This window comes from Acipenser ruthenus, chromosome 48, assembly GCF_902713425.1.
Source record: "Acipenser ruthenus chromosome 48, fAciRut3.2 maternal haplotype, whole genome shotgun sequence".
Classification (NCBI taxonomy): domain Eukaryota; kingdom Metazoa; phylum Chordata; class Actinopteri; order Acipenseriformes; family Acipenseridae; genus Acipenser; species Acipenser ruthenus.
Genome location: NC_081236.1, coordinates 2166924 through 2187199, shown reverse-complemented (window position 1 = coordinate 2187199; position 20276 = coordinate 2166924). Strand labels below are relative to the sequence as shown.

The window sequence follows — 20276 nt, the reverse complement described above, 5'->3', positions numbered from 1 at the left end:
TAGCAGTACAGGAAAGAGAACTCCACTCTCCACACTGCAGAGCGCTCTAGCAGTATAGGAAAGAGAACTCCACTCTCCACACTGCAGAGCGCTCTAGCAGTACAGGAAAGAGAACTCCACTCTCCACACTGCAGAGCGCTCTAGCAGTACAGGAAAGAGAACTCCACTCTCCACACTGCAGAGCGCTCTAGCAGTATAGGAAAGAGAACTCCACTCTCCACACTGCAGAGCGCTCTAGCAGTATAGGAAAGAGAACTCCACTCTCCACACTGCAGAGCGCTCTAGCAGTATAGGAAAGAGAACTCCGCTCTCCACACTGCAGAGCGCTTTAGCAGTATAGGAAAGAGAACTCCACTCTCCACACTGCAGAGCGCTCTAGCAGTATAGGAAAGAGAACTCCACTCTCCACACTGCAGAGCGCTCTAGCAGTACAGGAAAGAGAACTCCACTCTCCACACTGCAGAGCGCTCTAGCAGTACAGGAAAGAGAACTCCACTCTCCACACTGCAGAGCGCTCTAGCAGTATAGGAAAGAGAACTCCACTCTCCACACTGCAGAGCGCTCTAGCAGTATAGGAAAGAGAACTCCGCTCTCCACACTGCAGAGCGCTTTAGCAGTATAGGAAAGAGAACTCCACTCTCCACACTGCAGAGCGCTCTAGCAGTATAGGAAAGAGAACTCCACTCTCCACACTGCAGAGCGCTCTAGCAGTACAGGAAAGAGAACTCCACTCTCCACACTGCAGAGCGCTCTAGCAGTACAGGAAAGAGAACTCCACTCTCCACACTGCAGAGCGCTCTAGCAGTATAGGAAAGAGAACTCCACTCTCCACACTGCAGAGCGCTCTAGCAGTATAGGAAAGAGAACTCCACTCTCCACACTGCAGAGCGCTCTAGCAGTACAGGAAAGAGAACTCCACTCTCCACACTGCAGAGCGCTCTAGCAGTATAGGAAAGAGAACTCCACTCGCCACACTGCAAAGCGCTTTAGTAGAATTGATAACTCAATTCAAAACAGCAGACCAGTACACTAATCTTATATCTATGCTTATTTTTGTTTTATTTTACAGTACTTTTATTGGTTCTCCTAGGGCAGTCAATGGAACAATGTAATATGATGTTTTTTGCAGCATGGCAGCAAACAGGTTTACAGGAGATTGAGTGAAGTGAGGGATTCACCTACCGACAAGGGTGCGGGGCACTTGGACAAAATCCTCTCCAAACTCCAGATAAACTCGAGCCTGCTTCACTGCTTCGGGAGTCTGAGACAAACACACAGAGGGTAAATGAACAGGAATGACTTTCACAGTAGTGTGACCTTGCCATAGGCGTCTGATACTCATACATGTGCCTTCATAGACCCTGATTAGCACCTGGACTACCTAATGTTACCTTAGTTCAGGTAGTCCAAGGTTAGTGTTAATCGAGGTCTGTAAAAGCAGGTGTTTATGTCCCAACAGAGTGTGAGATTGTATATCTACGTACTGCAGATTTTTCTCTTTGTTGTGTATCTGAATTTGAACTAATGAAGCTAAATATAAAACGATTACCTTTATTATATTAAATATAACAGCTTTAACCCTTTGCGGTCCATTGTCGGACTGGGTCCGACATTGCAATTATTCCTCACAGGTCCTTTGTCGGACTGGGTCCGACATCATTAAAGCAACGCAATAAACGGGTGTTTAGTCGTTTTTTCTCCGGAAAAAGCCGAGAAAACCATTCAATTGCCGAGTGGTAGCGACAGGAGCCGAGACAAGTCGGGAAAAAAAAAAAAAAAAAAAAAAAAAGGCGTATTTCATGAATAGTCATACATGGTATCAGGTATCAGATAATGGGCGTCCATAATAAACAAGCTGGCTAAGTGCGTCAGCGCACTGAGACTATCATGGACATTTGCAGAGCTTTTTTCAGATGTTATAGTAATAAAATAATGACTTTGATCGCATTATTGAGGAGTTTGGTGATAAAACGAGTGATCTGGAGATGATCGATCGGTATGTACGACTATTATTATTATTATTATTTATTTCTTACACAGCTGAACGCTATAGCAAACAAAAGGCTGGGGAGGGGCTGGAGATGCCTAGTGTGTGCTTTGTTGATATGCAGGGCCATTTAAACCCGTTTGACTGTGAAAAAAAATACTTTTAAACAGCGCGTATAAAATTAACTGCGCGTGTGAAAATTAATTATTCCTGGCGTGCCTGACGCGCGATTAATAAATGGACCGCAAAGGGTTAAAAAAAAAAAATCAAGGCAAAGGACGGAGTCATTTATTTTAATATTCATATTTTTCTTGAGAATGTTATGTTTTCTAGTTTTAGTGTAACTGAAAACAAGTGTTAGGAAATGTGAATCTATGTTCTATATATAAAAACAATGATGATTAAGTGAAATAATATCAACGTGAATTAGATTGCATTGGAAATACATTTGCATTGACTATGCGTTGCCCATGGTAGTGCAGACAGCAGGCCTGTATTAGAGATGACTAACACTGCCTGCCCTGCTCAAATGAGGGGTCACCCTCGCAGCTCAGACAAACTAATCCCTGAGGAGATGCAGGGCTCACACTTTCTGCTGCTTATGTGCCGGTCAAGTTACAGATGAACTCCCTTATAAAATAGTCATTCTTAAATAAGAATGCAGTTTTTATCCCAGTTGATTACAGCAATGAGCTAGGAAGACAGACTGAAACAACTGAATCTATTTAGCCTGGAAAAAAGAATTGGGGGAGGGGGCTGATTGAAAACTCCCTTTTAATATTTTTACAGACTTCAAAAGTTAACCCAAACCAATACTTTAAAGGAAGCACAGAAACCAGGATTGGGTTACCTAGTAATAAAGTTGACGCTTAATCACTGGGATCCTTTAAGATCCGACTTGACAAAGTTTTAGGATCTATCGGCTACTGGGAACTGGAGGAGCTTAGATGGGCTGAACGGTCTCCTCTCGTTTCTTATGTTCTTATGATCACCTATGGAGCTTTCCATGTTGTACGGTCAGATCAATACAGTCCCTTCTATAGTATGCCAAAGAGGCTTACAAACTCAATCATAATTTCTATAGAACTGGTTGGAGATGCATTGAAATACAAGAAAAAGGAGGAGAGAATTCAGTCTTGCTGACTTTGGGGTTGTGATGCTGTACACAAGGAAAATGTGCCTAAACAAAACAGGAAGCAGCAGCCTGTGAGTGTCCCTGCATCCAGGGCCGGGCTCCCACCTCTCCGTAGATGCGGAAGGTGCAACTCTCTTCCTCCAGCTCGATGGCCGTCACCCCTGGCACTTTCCTGGCCTGCTGGATGTTGGCTCCGTGCGTGCCGATCGCCAGGCCCATCAGGTCCTCCCGAACATGAAACTCCTCCTGGAATGCCGAGGCCAGCTGCTTACTCGTCTGAGACACACAGAGACAGAGAGAATCAGGGACACCTCAGCCACGGCTGCAAAACTAGAGCCATCAGTATTAGAACAAACAAGACAGACCACCGACACACAGCCACCGAAAGCACAGGGGTCACTGACAAACACCCAGGCTAGTGCCGTTTAGGCATAGAACGGATTTGCTATGGATTGATAAACCATGATGCTTCCTTTACAGGATATATCGTATCATAATAGAGGTATGTTTCATTTGTATCGTGATATAAAACCGCAGCACAGCTCATTACAGTTCACAAAGTGGTTCTTGAATGAAGAACACATGGGTTTTATAGTACATAGTCTCCCTAACTCACATGTGTATCTCTTAATCATTAAATCATCATTTGATCTTATCAGGTATCATACAAGCAGCCCATCAGATGTATCGTGATCCAGATCTTCTCACAGTCTGCATATAGTGATATGAATGGTTCTGTGACAGTGTCTTGTTACATCCTTACATCAGTTATCAGGGCAGCAGTGTGGAGTAGTGGTTAGGGCTCTGGACTCTTGACCGGAGGGTCGTGGGTTCAATCCCTGGTGGGTAACACTGCTGCTGTACTTGCTTGTAAAAATAATGTGATATCTTGTAACAATTGTAAGTCGCCCTGGATAAGGGCGTCTGCTAAGAAATAAATAATAATAATAATAATAATAATAATAATAATAGTAGTTATCTGTTGTTGGAAAAGCCCTTGAAACGAGCTCCAAGCTCATCAAAATGGGCATTTTTTGCTAGCAGGCATGTTCTCAGCACCATGCGAGGGTTTGGTGGTCCAGTGGTTAGAGTAAAGGGGCTTGTAACCAGGAGGTTCCCAGTTCAGTCCCAGCTCAGCCACTGACTCACTGTGTGTGACCCTGAGCAAGTCACTGAACCTCCATGTGTTCTGTCCTGTTCTGTTCTGTAAGTGACTCTGCAGCAGCAGTTGATGCATGGTTCACACCCTAGTCTCTGCAAGTCGCTTTGGATAAAAGCATCTGCTAAATGACTAAATAATAATAATAATAATAATAATAATAATAATAAACAACAATAATATGGGGTAGGAGTTAAACAGCTCTTCCACATGCACACCTCAGCTATCTGGAACCCTTTTATCCATTACATGTGGTTTACATAAAATCAACTACAAATAGAGGAAAAACTGCCCTTGAAATACAGCTACTTCAGCTATAGCCACAGAATGGTAGGGTATGGAATGGTCTACCTAATCATGTTTATGAGCCAGAATCTCTTGGATCCTTTAAGAACCAGCTTGACAAAGTTCTGAGATCAAACAGCTACTAGGAACCGGATGAGCACAGATGAGCCGAAAGGTCTGGCCGAATTTGAAAATGTTTTTATGTTCATATGTTCATAAGTGTAAGAGTGACGTAGGAGTGTAAGGACAGAGGAAGGAATCTCCAAACAGACGAACAGCAGTACACCTCACAGCGACATTTTTACTTATTTATATTAAAATTAACAGCACGTATTAAAAAAAAACAAAAAATGTTCAACTAATAAAGCATATGAACTAAACAAAGGAGTCTGATACAAGGTTCAGTTATTGGCTCAGCTGCAATATAATAATAACAATCCTGCCCGAGATAGAGGAGAGCAGTGAAACACAGACAGCAATGCAAACCTATCACAAGACAGCCAGCTATGCCAAGAGATTCAGCCATCTTCATGCCAGGATATTTCTAATTAAAAAGCATCTCATGTTTCTAATAATTCAAAAGGGGTTCTAAAGGAAATTCCATGTTCTCTCTGTGCTGAGGAGTGTTTTAGTGATTTTTACCTCTAAATGTTTGGTTGCCTCTTCATTTCGGGACATGAGCATGAGTTTGGTTCGAATGCTTCGGAAATGCATGTCACTCAGGAGGGACGCTCGCTTCACTGTAGACTCATTCGTGGACTGGGGGGGGAATGATTAGAACAGAGAGATCTTACCAGTCAGAAATGCAGAGGCACTAAAACTAACCCTAAAACAAAAATAAAGCCACTGTCATAATCCCCCCTCCCCTTCTGAACAGCATTACAAAAAAATATAGCAGCCGCATTTCCCTGACAACTCAAACTCAGAGACAGTATGTGCACATTTTAGAGGTTTTGTGTGTAAATCAAGAGTTGTTAAACATTTGCCTAACAATTTCGCATTAACCAAAAACATGCAGACCAAATGTGATAGCCTTAGTGTTTATAGCTGTAAGTGTATAGTGTTGGCCAATTGATTTCATAGTCAACATTACTTGACTGTTTTTTTTCATATACTATTAATGTACACATACAGCCTTATACAGAAATGCTGCAGTAATTCAGAAAACTTTAGAGGGCTTCTTACGATGGCTTTTTAGGATTGATTAGGAACATTCCCCAACATGTTCCAGTTTAATACTAACATTTAGGAAATTGAATGGAAACTAACACACCTAAAATGAAATGACAAAAACTGCATAGGAAAGCCAGGCAGAGATTTCTCTTTGTGGACACCAAACCAACACATTTCATGAAATGAGCCCCCCTTCTCTTGAATATAGACACCGTTATGCCGTAGGGCAGATTTTAAGTTGCTGCTGTACGAGGTGGGGAGCCAGTGCTTTTCAATGTGGAGGTCCACACTCACCAGGACAATGAGCTCATGGCTGGGGGCGCTGTAGAAGATACAGTTTGCTCCAATAGCTTTCCTGAAGTCTTTGTGTATGGAGTCGTTTGCACAGCTGTAAAGAGAGAAGACACAGGGTGAGGGTTCAGACACCTGGGGTTACAAGCTTGGATGTGCGCACACTTCAGTTTAGTGCCAACTGTTTAGCCATTCCCTGAAACTAAATTGAGAGACCAGCTACTAAGTTAATGTGTTGTTCCATGAAGTTTATTTTACTACACTGTGTTTTGTGTGTTCTGTTTTAAATGTAGAGTTATTACACACTTTCCGAATGTTAGTTTCACTTTTTCTTCAGCAGCAGTTAATATACGATTCCAGATCCCTGTAAGAGGAACAAGGTAGTTTGGATTCGTCACATTGCTTTCAAATAACCTGAAGTGTGAATGGGCCTTTAAAACACACTCCCTGTGCATAATGCTAGAGACAATTAATCAATTATTGATCTTTATGGACTTTATATCACAAGCCTCAATTAAACATTTACTGTTCAATTAAATCGTCCCGACAGCATACCTGGAGCCTCACACCCAGCGTATATATATTATATGTTCACATGCATGTTTCCAGTTTTATTTTATGAAAAGTCTTTATAAAAACATTCTCTCAATGCATATGTAAAATACTACGTATAATATGCACATGCATGTTTTCAGCTTTAGAAGCACCAATCATTGACAAATCAAAGACAAACGTTTTAACTAGAAGTCTTCTCCAATTTTGTCTTGAAGAACTTGAAAGAGACATCTGGTCGAAACACACATCACTGAATTAGATACGGATGGTGTTTTCAGTTCTCTTTGAATGCATCTGATGAGTTTACACCTTTTTTCTTTCTGATTTTGAATAATAAAAGTGTTTAATGTATCAATCGTTGTTGATCGTTAAATGTCCGATACTCGATTAGGAAATTGATTTGCCGACGCAGACAAGCACCCAGACAGCAGCGGCGGGGCTGGCTGGTTTGTGATGCTCGGACAGACTCACGTCTCCCGCAGGTCCTCTGGCACCGGGATGGTCACTTTGTGGAAGCTGCCGGAGCTCGCAGAGCTGTTGGGGTTGAGCGGTCGGATTCGCTCCAGAGTCACAATCTCATTGTAGGTGGCGTCACAGGCGGCGTATTCGATTACATAAAACTGGAGGAACAAGAGAAGGAGAGAGGGGGTCTGAAACAAGAACAAACATCCAGCCGCCATGACTGGAAAATACAAAGCTAGAGCCATCAGTGCCTTTAGACATTACCATCACTACAGGCACAACTAAAATTGTAACTAATAAACAGATGCCTTCATATTCCCCCAAGTTCTGATACTATCAAGGTACCAAAGTTTCAGTAGGAAATTAATAACTTGTGCTAAAGAATGTTCTTAAGTTTCATCACAATTGGACTAATTCCCTAGATATAAACCCCTTAATTGCAGGACATCTAGGGCTGGAAGAGTTTAAAACAGTAAACAATTAATAAAGATTCAGTTATTATTTTTACTTCCTCTGAGCCTTAGCATGATGTGCTACATAGGACTTGCACAGTTCCTCACAAAAAATCTAATGGAGGGGTTTATAGGGGCTCAAACAGTTCTAACTTACCTCTCCCTTCATCATTCGAACCCGGGCCAGCCACCAGCCACAGGGCTCGTGCTCATTGGCTCTGGAGTACACCTGAAAAAGAGAGGACAAGGAATCAGAAACAAGTAAACTAGAACTGCAACAAAATCTTTTAAAAGTAACAAACTGAAATGATGGAGCCCATGTAAGGACGATGGCACTGGCTGCAGACAAACAGACAGGCAGGCAGGGAACCTCAATCAAATTGTGCCGAATTGTGGGGTACGTTTTCTTACACCAGTTAAACTAGCACAGCAAGGCAAGATTTACTTTAGCATGCAATGCCAACCAATTGTTACATTTTAAACAGAGTCAACATGTGGTCTTGTGGTCTGCTAAGAAATAAATTATTATTATTGTTTCTTTGATGGGGAATCTAAAGCTGCCGTATAGATGGAGATCAACGGGCAACCTCTGTTCACACTGTCAAACCAATCTTTTTACCAAATCCAATGGATGTTAACAAGCTATTGAACCCTGGAGGCCCAGCCTGGGAAGTCTCTGTCTGGACTTATGGGGCGCCTGACCAGTAGGGGGTCTCTGTAGCACAAAGATCAGGTGAACTAACCCCAGCCAGTATCACTCCCTAAACCAATAGCCAACTCCCCCCTTTGGGTCCCCAGCCAAGACTGGCAACTTAGCATGAACAGGATTGGAATCTCGCTTGTGTGCAGCACCCTGCACGCCAAGCAGCATTGCCTTTAATAATGGAGACATGGGAAGCTTTTTCAAAATCTTACTGGGTAAATCTCTACTCTTATGGTGAGAGGTTTGTTTTCGCGGTGCATTACTGAAATGAATGTCAGCCACTCATGGTAAAGGTAACCTACCTCCACCTCCTCTCCCTCGATGATATCTTTGTTATAGTCAGCAGGGGGCGGTAGTCGCACATCACTGAAGGGAAGCTGTCTCTCGGGCTGCCAGCTGTCAAACACACAAAGGGTTAATCTCAAGAAGTAATAACACCACTCACTGTAAATATAAAATTATTATAAAATCAGGAAAAGTAGATCACCACGACCTACATCCACTGTATACTAGGGGTAGCACCGAACAGGGGAAGAGAAAAGCGTGTCGACCTCAGAGAGACTGGTAGTCGAGTAATCGCACGTAATGTGATTGAGTAATTGGAGTGTGCAGTGCAGTTGCAGCTACAATCCATTAACAAATAAACTACGTTTTAGAACATTGATAAATATTTCTTAAATTCCAAGCAGTTTTTAAATAGTGCACAAACAGGTAAGAGACATTATCATATAGCATTTTTTTGGTTTTTTTTTTTTTTTAAAGCGACAACTAGTCGAACTATTCTTACCTGAACTATCTGACTCACATTAATACTCTTTCTACCACCGCTGTGTGCACACATAAAAAAAAAAACATTAGGTTTGACACATGCCTCCATACATCCTCAGATCCTGAAACTCTCATTATCTTGTGTTAAGCTAATTCTAATTACATGTCATCACAATTAAGCTCTTCAGTAGAGATATACAAAAATGTAGGAGGAACTTGCAGAAGGAAGGACATAGATGTCTATATGCCCTCAGATTCTGATAGACTTAGTAAGCACGGCCCTGCGAAAATCGCGTAAATTTTCTTTAATTCACGGCAGTGTCACGGGTAAAGTATCGTATTTTGCGGAATGTGCACAGAACTATTATATAAATGATGTGTACAGATTATTATTCTTTTTTTAAACATCAAATAGAGATAAATGCACTGACATCATCAAAATCAACGTAAAAGTTATTCAAGCACTTTACAATAGCTTGTGAAACGGTGTTGTAATTAACAGCCTGTAGGTAAAGTGTATCTGCAAGGACAGCTTACAGTTCTAGTAAGTCAGATGCATGTTCACCATTTAGGTCTTGCAAAACAAATACAACGTGTAAACCATACTGATCTTGGGCATCAGTCAACTCGTCAGTGTGACCACTGACAAGCAACTAGACTGTTTCACCAATTCCATAATCTCCTGCTTGTGATACTTGGCAACTTTAGGCAAGTATTCATGTCTCAGCTGGGCTGAATCACTCCACCATGTGCTATACTCAGCCTGAAGAATCTATGTAACTCTTGGTTGTCCAATTTTTCCAGAGGGTTATTTGAGCAAACAAACACCTCTGTCAGGAGAAAATTTAATGTACGTATTTTAATTTCCCACCTAGATTGCATATAGTCACATGACAATCACTGCACAGCACTATGTGCATGGCGAACAGTACACACAAGCACGCAGCAGAGCTGTACAGTTTCGTTAATGTGATTTATTTTGTATGAAATACAAAATTATGAAATTTTTATTTCTTAAGAATATTGTAAAAATCGCAGTATTGGGCTAATTTCAGGATTTCCGCGCAGCCTATGAAATCGCAATTTACACAGGGCCTTATTAATAAGAAATGTCCTTTAAGTTAACAATAACGTTTTCTCAAACGTTTACAGTAAGCAGCTAGTTGGTTTTTTAACTTGCCTCTAACCACAAATTAATTGATTTTATTGAACATGTAACGTTAGTGTAAATTGCATGAGCAGCTTCAATAAACGTGTTCAATTGTTTAATTGTGGTGGCAATTCTATCCGGAGAGCATCATAACATGTATTAAAATCCTATTACTTGAAATGTTATATGGTCAACAATACACATATCAAAACAGTGCAATTCTGTCAAGTTAAGGGTTAAGTTTCTATTAATGTAAGACTTATTTCTGCTTCGCACAGTCCCGCCCCAATCAGACAGATACAGCAAATCAGCAAGCTGTATAGATCTGATTGATGGAAACGATCCTCACAGGAAGTAATTCTCACCCCCAAACAGCTGTGTGCTTTTAGTAAGTTAGCAAAACAATTACATTCCTTTAGCGACAGATCACACAATTTACACTCATGTTATAAGTTCAATAAAATAAATTAATTTGCGGTTGGAGAGGAGAGTTAAAAAACCTGACCTGGCTTAAAGTGTCTGTAAATTCTGGAGCCAGTTGGCAACCCTGCCTCCAGGTGACCAAGGAAGTGCAGCATTAACTGAAAGCATGGCTTGCAAACATAGATTTTAACCTACTGTAGTACCAGATCTGTTTTAAAATATTATAAAAAAAACTAAAAGAAAAAAGAAAAACTGCACATTGAGACCGATACAATGAATAGAAGTGGAGAACAAAGTTTTACTGGGCCAGAAAATGACCATGTTCATACAACAGAATTTAGACGTGACTATCAAAGAGACACAAAAGGGAACTGACTTATTAGGTCTGAAATAAACAACACATTCTGCTGCACGGAACAGTTTGTTTTACTGCAACATGTTATGAATTCTACTTTTTCAGCTAATTCAAAAGGAAGGAATATCTGAACACTATCCAGCGCTGTTACTGAGCTGCAGTACAATCCCTATAAAAGAGAACTGGTATTGCATTATTGATGGTCAGTATTGAGGGGTTTGTACACAATGTTGCTGGAGTGCTCTGTAATGTGAAGTAGGGCTGGCAGAGAGACAGAGGTTTCCAAGGAATTCAAGAGAACCCCCTTCCCCCTCTCTGGGTTATTTTTAGGGACGCACTCTCGGAAAGTCTGAGCCAAGCAGATAAGGAGAATACATTTTTAACTGGGGGATGGAGGAGAGAAGAAGGAGGTTGCATTTTTTTTTTTTATGGTGGGATAAACATTCGAATAGTTGAACAAACAGTCGTTGAAATGTTTGTTTTCGTTCAGAACACAGTTTATGAACTTCTGCACAAGAAAGAGTTTAACTCTCCTTTCTTTAATGACTGCTGGAGAGCCACCAGGTTTTTACTAGCGTGAGATGTTATTCACTGTAATACAGTATACATTTGTTTTACAGACAATTTAAAATTGTAATTTTGAAAGAATAAATCGAACCTGAAAAGCCATGTTAATCACAGCACTAATTATCAATTTCAGCACAATGAATGCAACATAGATAAAAAGTCATAGATAAAATGACGCTTATCAAGTACTGTTTGTACCCTAACTCAGTCTTGACTTGAGTGATTGTGCGTGGCTTGCTTTGAGATGTCCACTGTCTGAGGACATGGTTAAGACCACTGACCAATCTCATTTCAACCCGAACTCTCCTCCAGAGGTGAAAGGCATGAAATAGCAAGGAATTGGACGGATCCTTCATTAACCATAGAACAACTCCTCAGATAAACACCCTTGACTCCAGTATCTGCAGCCATAGCTTTAGACATAGCATCTCCGTCTTGTGTGTTGGGCATGACCTACTTCTGTTTCATTAGTCACCAGGAACGAAGAGGTTGATTGTGAAACACTAGAACACAACTGCTTGGGTTGAAATGCTTTGGATATAACGGAGGTGCGTCATACTTCACACTTGCATGTTTCCATAGATTCGGAAAACCACATATCCAATTGCCATTAAATCTGGAATGAACAATATTTAGTTTATGTTTGAGAGATTCTGGGGATATAGGGGGGAGTGCCTGTCTGTCTGTTCACCCGTCTGTCTGTCTGTCTGTCTTACACCTGGAATAAACTTCAGAACTACTTGCACTTTAGAGCAATATTTTCAAAGCATTTCCTCCATTCTGTAACTTCTATTAAATCACGTTAATGTTGCAAAACCAAAACACCTGGACATTTATAACGTGGTTGTTTGGTTCTAGTGTTGTAAACTTAGACAGGTGTTTAACCTCTTAAAAAAAAAAAAAAAAAAAAAAGGGAGTTAAAGACAAGAGTAAACATTTACAAAATACGGCGGTTAGTCTCTTAACTCTATCCCCAGAATCTTACCGTTTGTAAGTAGTTCAATGTATTAAATCGACTGATGGACCGTGCCTCTAAACCGTGCACACTGAATACTCAAACACTGTGAATGGCAGGTGGCCAGCACTAAACCTCTGGCACTTCCCCCTCTTTCTGGTGTGTGCCTGTTCTGGTGGGGTCTGGGGGATTTTAAGTGCTGGACACCAGGAAAACAAACAAACCACACCACATCAAAACTAATGCCAGACACTGTTTGTTTTAAGTCTTACAGCTGCTTGGCCATGCTTGATCAGCTGATAAAAGCTCCCTGACCTGCACCTTTGGGGGAAGTGGCTAAAAGGTGCTCAAGTCAAACTGGATAAGTCTTGCTTAAAGGTTTACAGAGATGGTTTGGAGAGCTTGCAGCTGTAGCGTTAGCTTGCAGCAGTATACTGTAATCTCCCTTTAATCATTTCAGTTCATTTTGAAATATCTATTAAAAATCATAAACTATTATTTTTTTTACATGGGCAGTGGTTAAAACAGGGTAGTGTTTTACAGGACAAGACTACCAATTCTCATACCAACGATCAAACATGAACCAACATCACAAAACATTAGGTCTTATCATTCGGAAACCAAAATCAATATGGCGGCCATCTCTGGACACAGCCCCCCTTTTATTATCTATATATCACTTCCTGTTGCACAGGAAGTCATTTCATACCAGGAAGTAGCAGCAACATTTACTTCTTCAGGAATATCTGCATATTCCAAATTGAAGAATATAAAATTTCAATCGATCTTCAACTGGGAGAATGCTAGATAAGAGTAAAGGAAGCTATGATCTGGGTCCAGTCGTAAGGTCACATTTGGTTAGTTCCTAGACTAGTCACAATAGCAGGGTTTCACTGTATGCTGTATCAAAGGTAAAGAAAGGGACTTACTTGTTCTCAAAAACAATTGTGACTGAATCTTCATTGATGTCTTTAATAAATCCCTAGAAAACAAAAAAGACAAACAATGCTTGTCAGAAACATACATAGATATAGGCAGCACATTGTAAGGAAAGGTACACTAATGTTACGATACACTAGTCACGACACACGTGATGGTCCTGAGAGCGACACACAGCTGTCACTCAGGCACTGCCAGGACTCCGACCTGTCAAGGGCTCCGGTTTCACAAGCTCCGAGAACAAGGGAAAGCTTCTATTTATATCCCACTGCATTTGGGATAGAAAGTAGGAGACGGTGGGGGGGGAGGGTGTCAACTGGGACAGCTGGACAGACACTGTACAACTGTCACAGCCAGGGAAGTTAAAATACTTTGATATGTGAAATAACTTCAGATGCTGGTTTTGTGCTCTCTGCATTAGCAATTAAAAGTAGATTTGGGTTTATTTTAATTCACCCACTAAAACCTAGATTTTTTTCAAACATAACACTGAACATTATTTCCTTTATGATGAGGTTATGCTTCCTGACCACGTGACGGTCAAACATGTGCACACTGTGCAGGCTTGGGTTCCCCAAGGAGAATACCCAATACATCGTGCAAGAAGACTCCATTGCTTAGCTGTCCAATTTTTATCTCAATTAACAAATACAAGGACAAATCACATTTCTATTACCAGCTAAGCTTTTGTCTTGGGTCAAAGTAACAGCGAGCATGGAAAGGGACAGTGCAGCTCAGAGACGACACACTGTTTAAGAGGACTGTCATCTCAGAATCTGTTTAATTACAGGAGGATTAAAAAGAATGTTTACCAACAGTGACTTCTCCAAGTTTAAAAATCGCACTACACTGTGCTAAATTGTAACAGGACAGCAGTGGGAAAGGGGCAGCGACGCAGGAGATCACTGCAACACAGCTCTGTGGCATGGCTTTAGAAGGGTATACAAAAACAGTCGACTAGTCAACTACTGATTTTGCAAACTGGACTACCCCTCCAATCAACTAGCTGTTTCAGCCCTATAAAAAAGTGCATAGTACAATCAATACAAAAGATAAATGTGCACCGAAATAATTTGATGATATCTGAAAGGAAGAGATGCAAGCAAAAAGCGTTACTGTATTTGGAAGACACTGAATATGTGTCTTGATATTTTACTTACATAAATTTTGAAATGTATTTGTTTACGACTAAGTCGCCCTGGATAAGGGTGTCTGCTATGAAATAAATAATAATAATAAATTCATAGGCATACATTTACCTAGAACACATACGAAGGCCAAATGTTGAAAAAAAAAAAATAAAAATAAAAATTGTTTTGCTCTGCGTTTGTACCCACTTAAATGTTTTCGAACTATGGAGCTACAAAACGCAAAATACCAGAAGTTGGTACATCATCTTGTGCAGTGTGGGTTCTGTCTGCTCAAACTGTGCGAAATTAATCCTGTTATAATGAGACAGCTGCACATGGGGTATTACAGTAACTCAGTGGATTAGTATTTATAATTTTTTTTTTTTTTTTTTTTTTTTTAATTGTGGTGTATGCTCCAAGCATGGGATGACAGCTATACTGGAATCTCTTCCTTCTCATACATGACTTATAATAAACACAGGTAACAGGCTGCACTGATTCTGGAGGGCCATGCTCCCTGCACTGGTGTCTGCATGAAGGTGACGTGGTGTTCCTGCTTCCCTGCAGCTGCTCGCAACTCAATCAAGACCGCCCTGCTTCACTGTGCAAGCAGGTGAGTCAGCTGCTGAAGCCCACGATTTACTCCAGACCAGGGTCAGCTCATTAAACAGGCACCGGTCAAGATGAAATAGCACAGGAAGAATTGAGGACCTTTGAGGAGTAAAAGAGTAGACACAAAACCTAGGGGTCACTGTATATGGATGAATCTTGATACTTTCTTTACATGACATATTGTAATACAGGCACGTATCGGTTGTATTGTGATGCAAAACCACAACATGCATCATTGTAGTTAACCAACGGTATGGACACACCTCAAACTAAAACATTTCACGGTAAAACAAAATATATATATATATATATATATATATATAAACAACCCACCTAGAATACTGTACACTAGTCTGGTGACTAGGAAAGGCAGTACTGCACTCGAGTCCCTCACTAACACAGACACCATGCGTTCAGATCTGCCGGACACAATGCATGCCCCTCCACAATAATGAGTTAAGTGTGACACTAGCTGAACTGTGTGATCCAAAGAGACACGGGGGGGGGGGGGGGGTCCAGTAAATTGCTAAATTTAAGAACACGAGTAAAAGAGGGGATAAAATCTCACTCAGAGATTATTATTATTTGTTTATTTAGCAGACGCCTTTATCCAAGGCGACTTATAGAGACTAGGGTGTGTGAACTATGCATCAGCTGCAGAGTCACTTACAATTACATCTCACCCGAAAGACGGAGCACAAGGAGGTGAAGTGACTTGCTCAGGGTCACACAGTGAGTCAGTGGCTGAGGTGGGATTTGAACCGGGGACCTCCTGGTTACAAGCCCTTTTCTTTAACCATTGGACCACACAGCCTCCTATTTTGTGTATTTGATTTTGCTGTGTTATATGGTTATTGTCTATTTTGGGTTACTATTAATGATTTGATTTATCTGTTTATAGTTCTTTGCGCTACCTTGCTGTAGTTAATGTATTGTATTTTATTACTATTTGATTGTAGTGTGATTTGTGTTCACTAATGAGTTATTTTCAGACTCCACGGGATTTGCAGTGGGTGTGTCTGGCCCCTTGCGTTTCCTATTTCGCAGAGAATAATTAATCTAGTTTAATTGGTCTATTGGTAAGGTTTAAGATTGCTAACTGCTCTGTTTTAATTAACTATATTAATAAATTGTTTGCTCCGAGTTGCCGTTCCTGGTGTCTTTGTGACGTGACTTCATACACTCTCCCTTATTCTATAAATATATCTAACTACCGGACCCTCCGGTTAAACAATTAAACTAACAGCGATCAAACATTTTGAAAAGGGTGCAAAGCATTCAGAAATACTGCTGGACTCCTGGTTCGAAACGCAGTCTGCCTCACACCAACAGATAACAAAAGTAGCAGGTTGGCTATGTGTTTTACAGTGGGTAGCAGTTAGGGCTCTGGACTCTTGACTGGAGGGTTGTGGGTTCAATCCCAGGTGGGGGACACTGCTGCTGTACCCTTGAGCAAGGTACTTTACCTAGATTGCTCCAGTAAAATCACAACTGTATAAAAGGGTAATTGTATGTAAAAATAACGTGATATCTTGTAACAATTGTAAGTTGCCGTGGATAAGGGGCGTCTGCTAATAAATAGATAATAACTTACAGCCACACACACTAAAATTGTCTATGTAACTTCAAAAATGATTGATTATTTCTGTTAAAAGTGTGTGCAGTGTATAGTATCATAATGTGTTAATGCAGCACCATGATCTCTATTTTGTGTCAAGGCTTCGGTACAAGAAAATGAGCTAAATGAATTGAGTTTCAATTTAAAATAATATTTTACTATTTCTGCATTGTACAGTAATGTGCACAGGGAATGCAGCAGCATGATTTATTTTGTGTTACCGGTAGCCTGCAGGATAAAGTAAAAAGAAAGTGCTCTAGGTATTGGTTTGATTTTGCTACCATCTTGTATGCTGTATAGGTTTACAGTACAGATTTATATTTTTACATAATGTCATGTTATTTCAGCACAATGATTTATACATTTAAAATAAACTGAGCACTATAAATGTGTGTGATTTTTTTTTTTTCTTCAAAATCTGACTGTTCATTTTTCCAATGGACTACTGCATAGTGAAACGGGCTAAACCAAGCACTTGAGTGCGAAGTTGCTAACCAATCAATTTTCTTAGATATTATCTTACATTACTGGTCTTTTTATTGTGAGAAACTTTGATTCTTTTTATGTTCATTACAGATGTGCAAATATTTCAGATTCTGTACAAATCTATGACTGTTGCATCCAGGTAGCTTTGATGTAGATTTGGGATGCAACGGTGATGATTTTCCTAGACCAAAACCGAACCAAATCCGACATCTGCATAAAAGTCCAAACCAATCGATACCGATAAAAGATAAAACCGAACTTGTACAATGAAATAGCATTGGCAGTCTCATCACTAAGCCAGTGACATTCATCAGTTCATTGCACAATTCGCTGCGTGTAGACGGTTCATATTAACATCCCTTTATTTTTTATGGTAACATAAATCAAATGTTATGACAAGACTTACCCGATTGCCCTCAGGAGGGATAACCGTGGCTTCATCCTTAGTCTGGGTGTTCAGATGTCTAGGGCTGTTTTGTTTAAGAATGGCATGTTCCATTCCCTTGGCTGCACAAAGGCAGTTCGGTTTTAAACTTTCATATCTTTTTTTTTTACTGAAAACCAATTTGACGTCAAAAACACAAAGAATTGATAAACAACGAAACCGATCATAACGGACTTGCATCCCCATTGCAGAGAGTGTGGGCTTGTAGCAGCTACACCTCTGGAGTATAATGACAACTTTGCAATACTAAATGGAAGAAACTTAAATTCAACGGCAAACGTTTCTAGTTAAAAAATGTAAGTTTCTTTTAGCATTTCTAAATTCAGCACTATTGAGTAGGAGTTTAATGGAAATGTAGGGCTACTGATTTTCCGAGATCTTGGAATCGCGGAATTAGGCATTGGGAACGGAATTAAGCATTTTGGAAATGGAATTTTGTAGTGTTGCCTTTTTCACCTCGCAACTCCAGTTTTCTGGTGTTTTTTTTGCACTACAACCCCGCCATGTTGAGTTAATTCATCATGTGACTTCTCACGCGTCTCTGCTGAAACTCAACCTGGCGGCTGCAGCCAGGTTGTTTCAGCAAAAGACAGAGCTAAAACATTTTCTGATAATCAATAGGAGGATGATAGGATGCAATTCTGCAAATGTTGCTGTCATTCGATTGATCATGAACGAGTCAATACCATAAAGATCACATTGCCAGTCAAACACATAGAGCAGGGTTTCCCAACCCTGGTCCTGGGGACCCCCCTGTGTCTGCTGGTTTTCATTCCAACTGATCTCTTAATTACTGAACTAGACCCTTAACTGAACGACTAATGTAATAATGTGCTTAATTAGACCTTTTTAATTGTTCTCAGCTCTTCCAAAGTTGCCGATTTCAAGTTGCTTATAAAATTGTATAGTCAACTTAATCTCCAACTGCTTAAAAGCTGAAAACAATTAAAAAGATCTAAATAGTCCATTAAGGGTTCAATTAAGTAATTGAGAACTCGGTTGGAATGAAAATCAGAAGACACAGGGGGTCCCCCAGGACCACGATTGGGAAACCCTGACGTAGAGAACAAGAAAGCAAAAAGATAGCAAAATGCAAAAGCACTACATTCTTCAAAGCTGAAAAACTCAGCTCCAAGGAGGAGGGGCTTTCCCAGAGTAAGCTAAATTAAACTGCATATTTAATTATTGTCAAGTTTGTTTCTTTTCACTCTACCTGCATTTAAAGCTATAATTATCAGTGCTAAACCATGACAGTTTCTGATTTTAATTATATTATCTGACGATGAAGAAACAAGCTCAAAGCTATTTTTCTAGCTCTACCTTAAAGGTAATTGATGGCTTTACTGTGTAAAGGATGTAGTCACTACACTACACACCGTTTCATAAAGACATTCTGTCTGGAGACATCTCTGCAAATAAGGCAGACTTGGCAAAGAAACAATTGGGAGGATTAATTAAGGGGTGCTATTTAAATTACAATCCGGTGACACGCACCAGTGAACCGGTTTAGAGCAACGAGTCCGTCAACATGCCTTTTTTTTTTTATCAAAGTGTTTCATATTTTATCCTGGTTACTGTAATGCCAGTAAAACCCTAAACTTCATTGGTGGAGTCCTGTAAATAGGATTACTCTCACATGACACTGCTGGACTGTCACTAAACTGTTTAATATTGTTATTGTAATGCCAGCAATAAGCTGAACAGGTCTTTTTAAAATAACCTTCGTTTGTGGGCTGAACTACAGCGTCACTGGAAGGCTGTCAATGATTCCCACACAACAGTGTTGGATTTTGTTTTCTGAACTGTTGTAAGATAAGTTTTCCTGCTTATTTTAATGCCAGCAGTGAGCCAAGTGATGCTTACAAACATTACGTCTGAAGTGTCTTCAGGTGTTTACTATTACAGTCTGATTGAAAATCTTGGCTTTAAATGAAAAAAATAATTATTTTTATTATTTATTTCTTAGCAGACGCCCTTATCCAGGGCGACTTGCAATTGTTACAAGATACCACATTATTTTTACATACAATTACATTATTTTTTACAAATTATTTTTACATACAATTCCCCATTTATACAGTTGGGTTTTTACTGGAGCAATCTAGGTAAAGTACCTTGCTCAAGGGTACAGCAGCAGTGTCCCCCACCTGGGATTGAACCCACGACCCTCCGGTCAGGAGTCCAGAGCCCTAACCACTACTCCACACTGCTTTTACTTATTTTAAGTATCAACATTATATGTATGTTCAATTGCCAGGTTTAATTATCAATAAACTGATATCAGATCAGACTTACTAGTCCCCAGAATGGTAAATTGATCCGTAAGCCTACAAATGGAGCAGAGAAGGTTCTGGACAGGGTGTGAGAAATGGACGGTGCGTTTGGAAGGGAGGAACAGACTCCTCCAGTTCTCAATATTAAAAGTGCAAATACTGTAGGTGCTGTTCTTCCAAATGCTGATCTAATACTTGGTTTTGTAACCGGCCAGTGTGTTTTAGCTGTTGCTTTGCTTTTTATGTCATCTGCCTTAGATGGGCTGGACACAGAGCTGAAAGAGCGTGTCATTTAAACTGCAGGCATCACAAAACTAAACAGCAAAAATCACTCTAAAAAAAAAATACACACG

The 20276-nt window shown here is 40.2% G+C and overlaps 1 protein-coding gene across 2 annotated transcripts in view; it reads right to left on the bottom strand.

The window, feature by feature from the left end:
• LOC117404601 (FMR1 autosomal homolog 1) overlaps positions 1-20276 on the bottom strand; it is a 34918-nt gene that overhangs the window by 10376 nt on the left and 4266 nt on the right. For both annotated transcript variants that reach the window (XM_059014723.1, XM_059014724.1), the window contains exons 2-9: positions 13350-13402; positions 8505-8598; positions 7657-7728; positions 7057-7205; positions 6034-6127; positions 5209-5325; positions 3228-3398; positions 1183-1261 (exon numbers count right to left, since the gene is read on the bottom strand). In XM_059014723.1, the coding sequence (XP_058870706.1) occupies positions 1183-1261; positions 3228-3398; positions 5209-5325; positions 6034-6127; positions 7057-7205; positions 7657-7728; positions 8505-8598; positions 13350-13402 (829 nt within the window). The remainder of the gene's footprint in view (positions 1-1182; positions 1262-3227; positions 3399-5208; positions 5326-6033; positions 6128-7056; positions 7206-7656; positions 7729-8504; positions 8599-13349; positions 13403-20276) is intronic.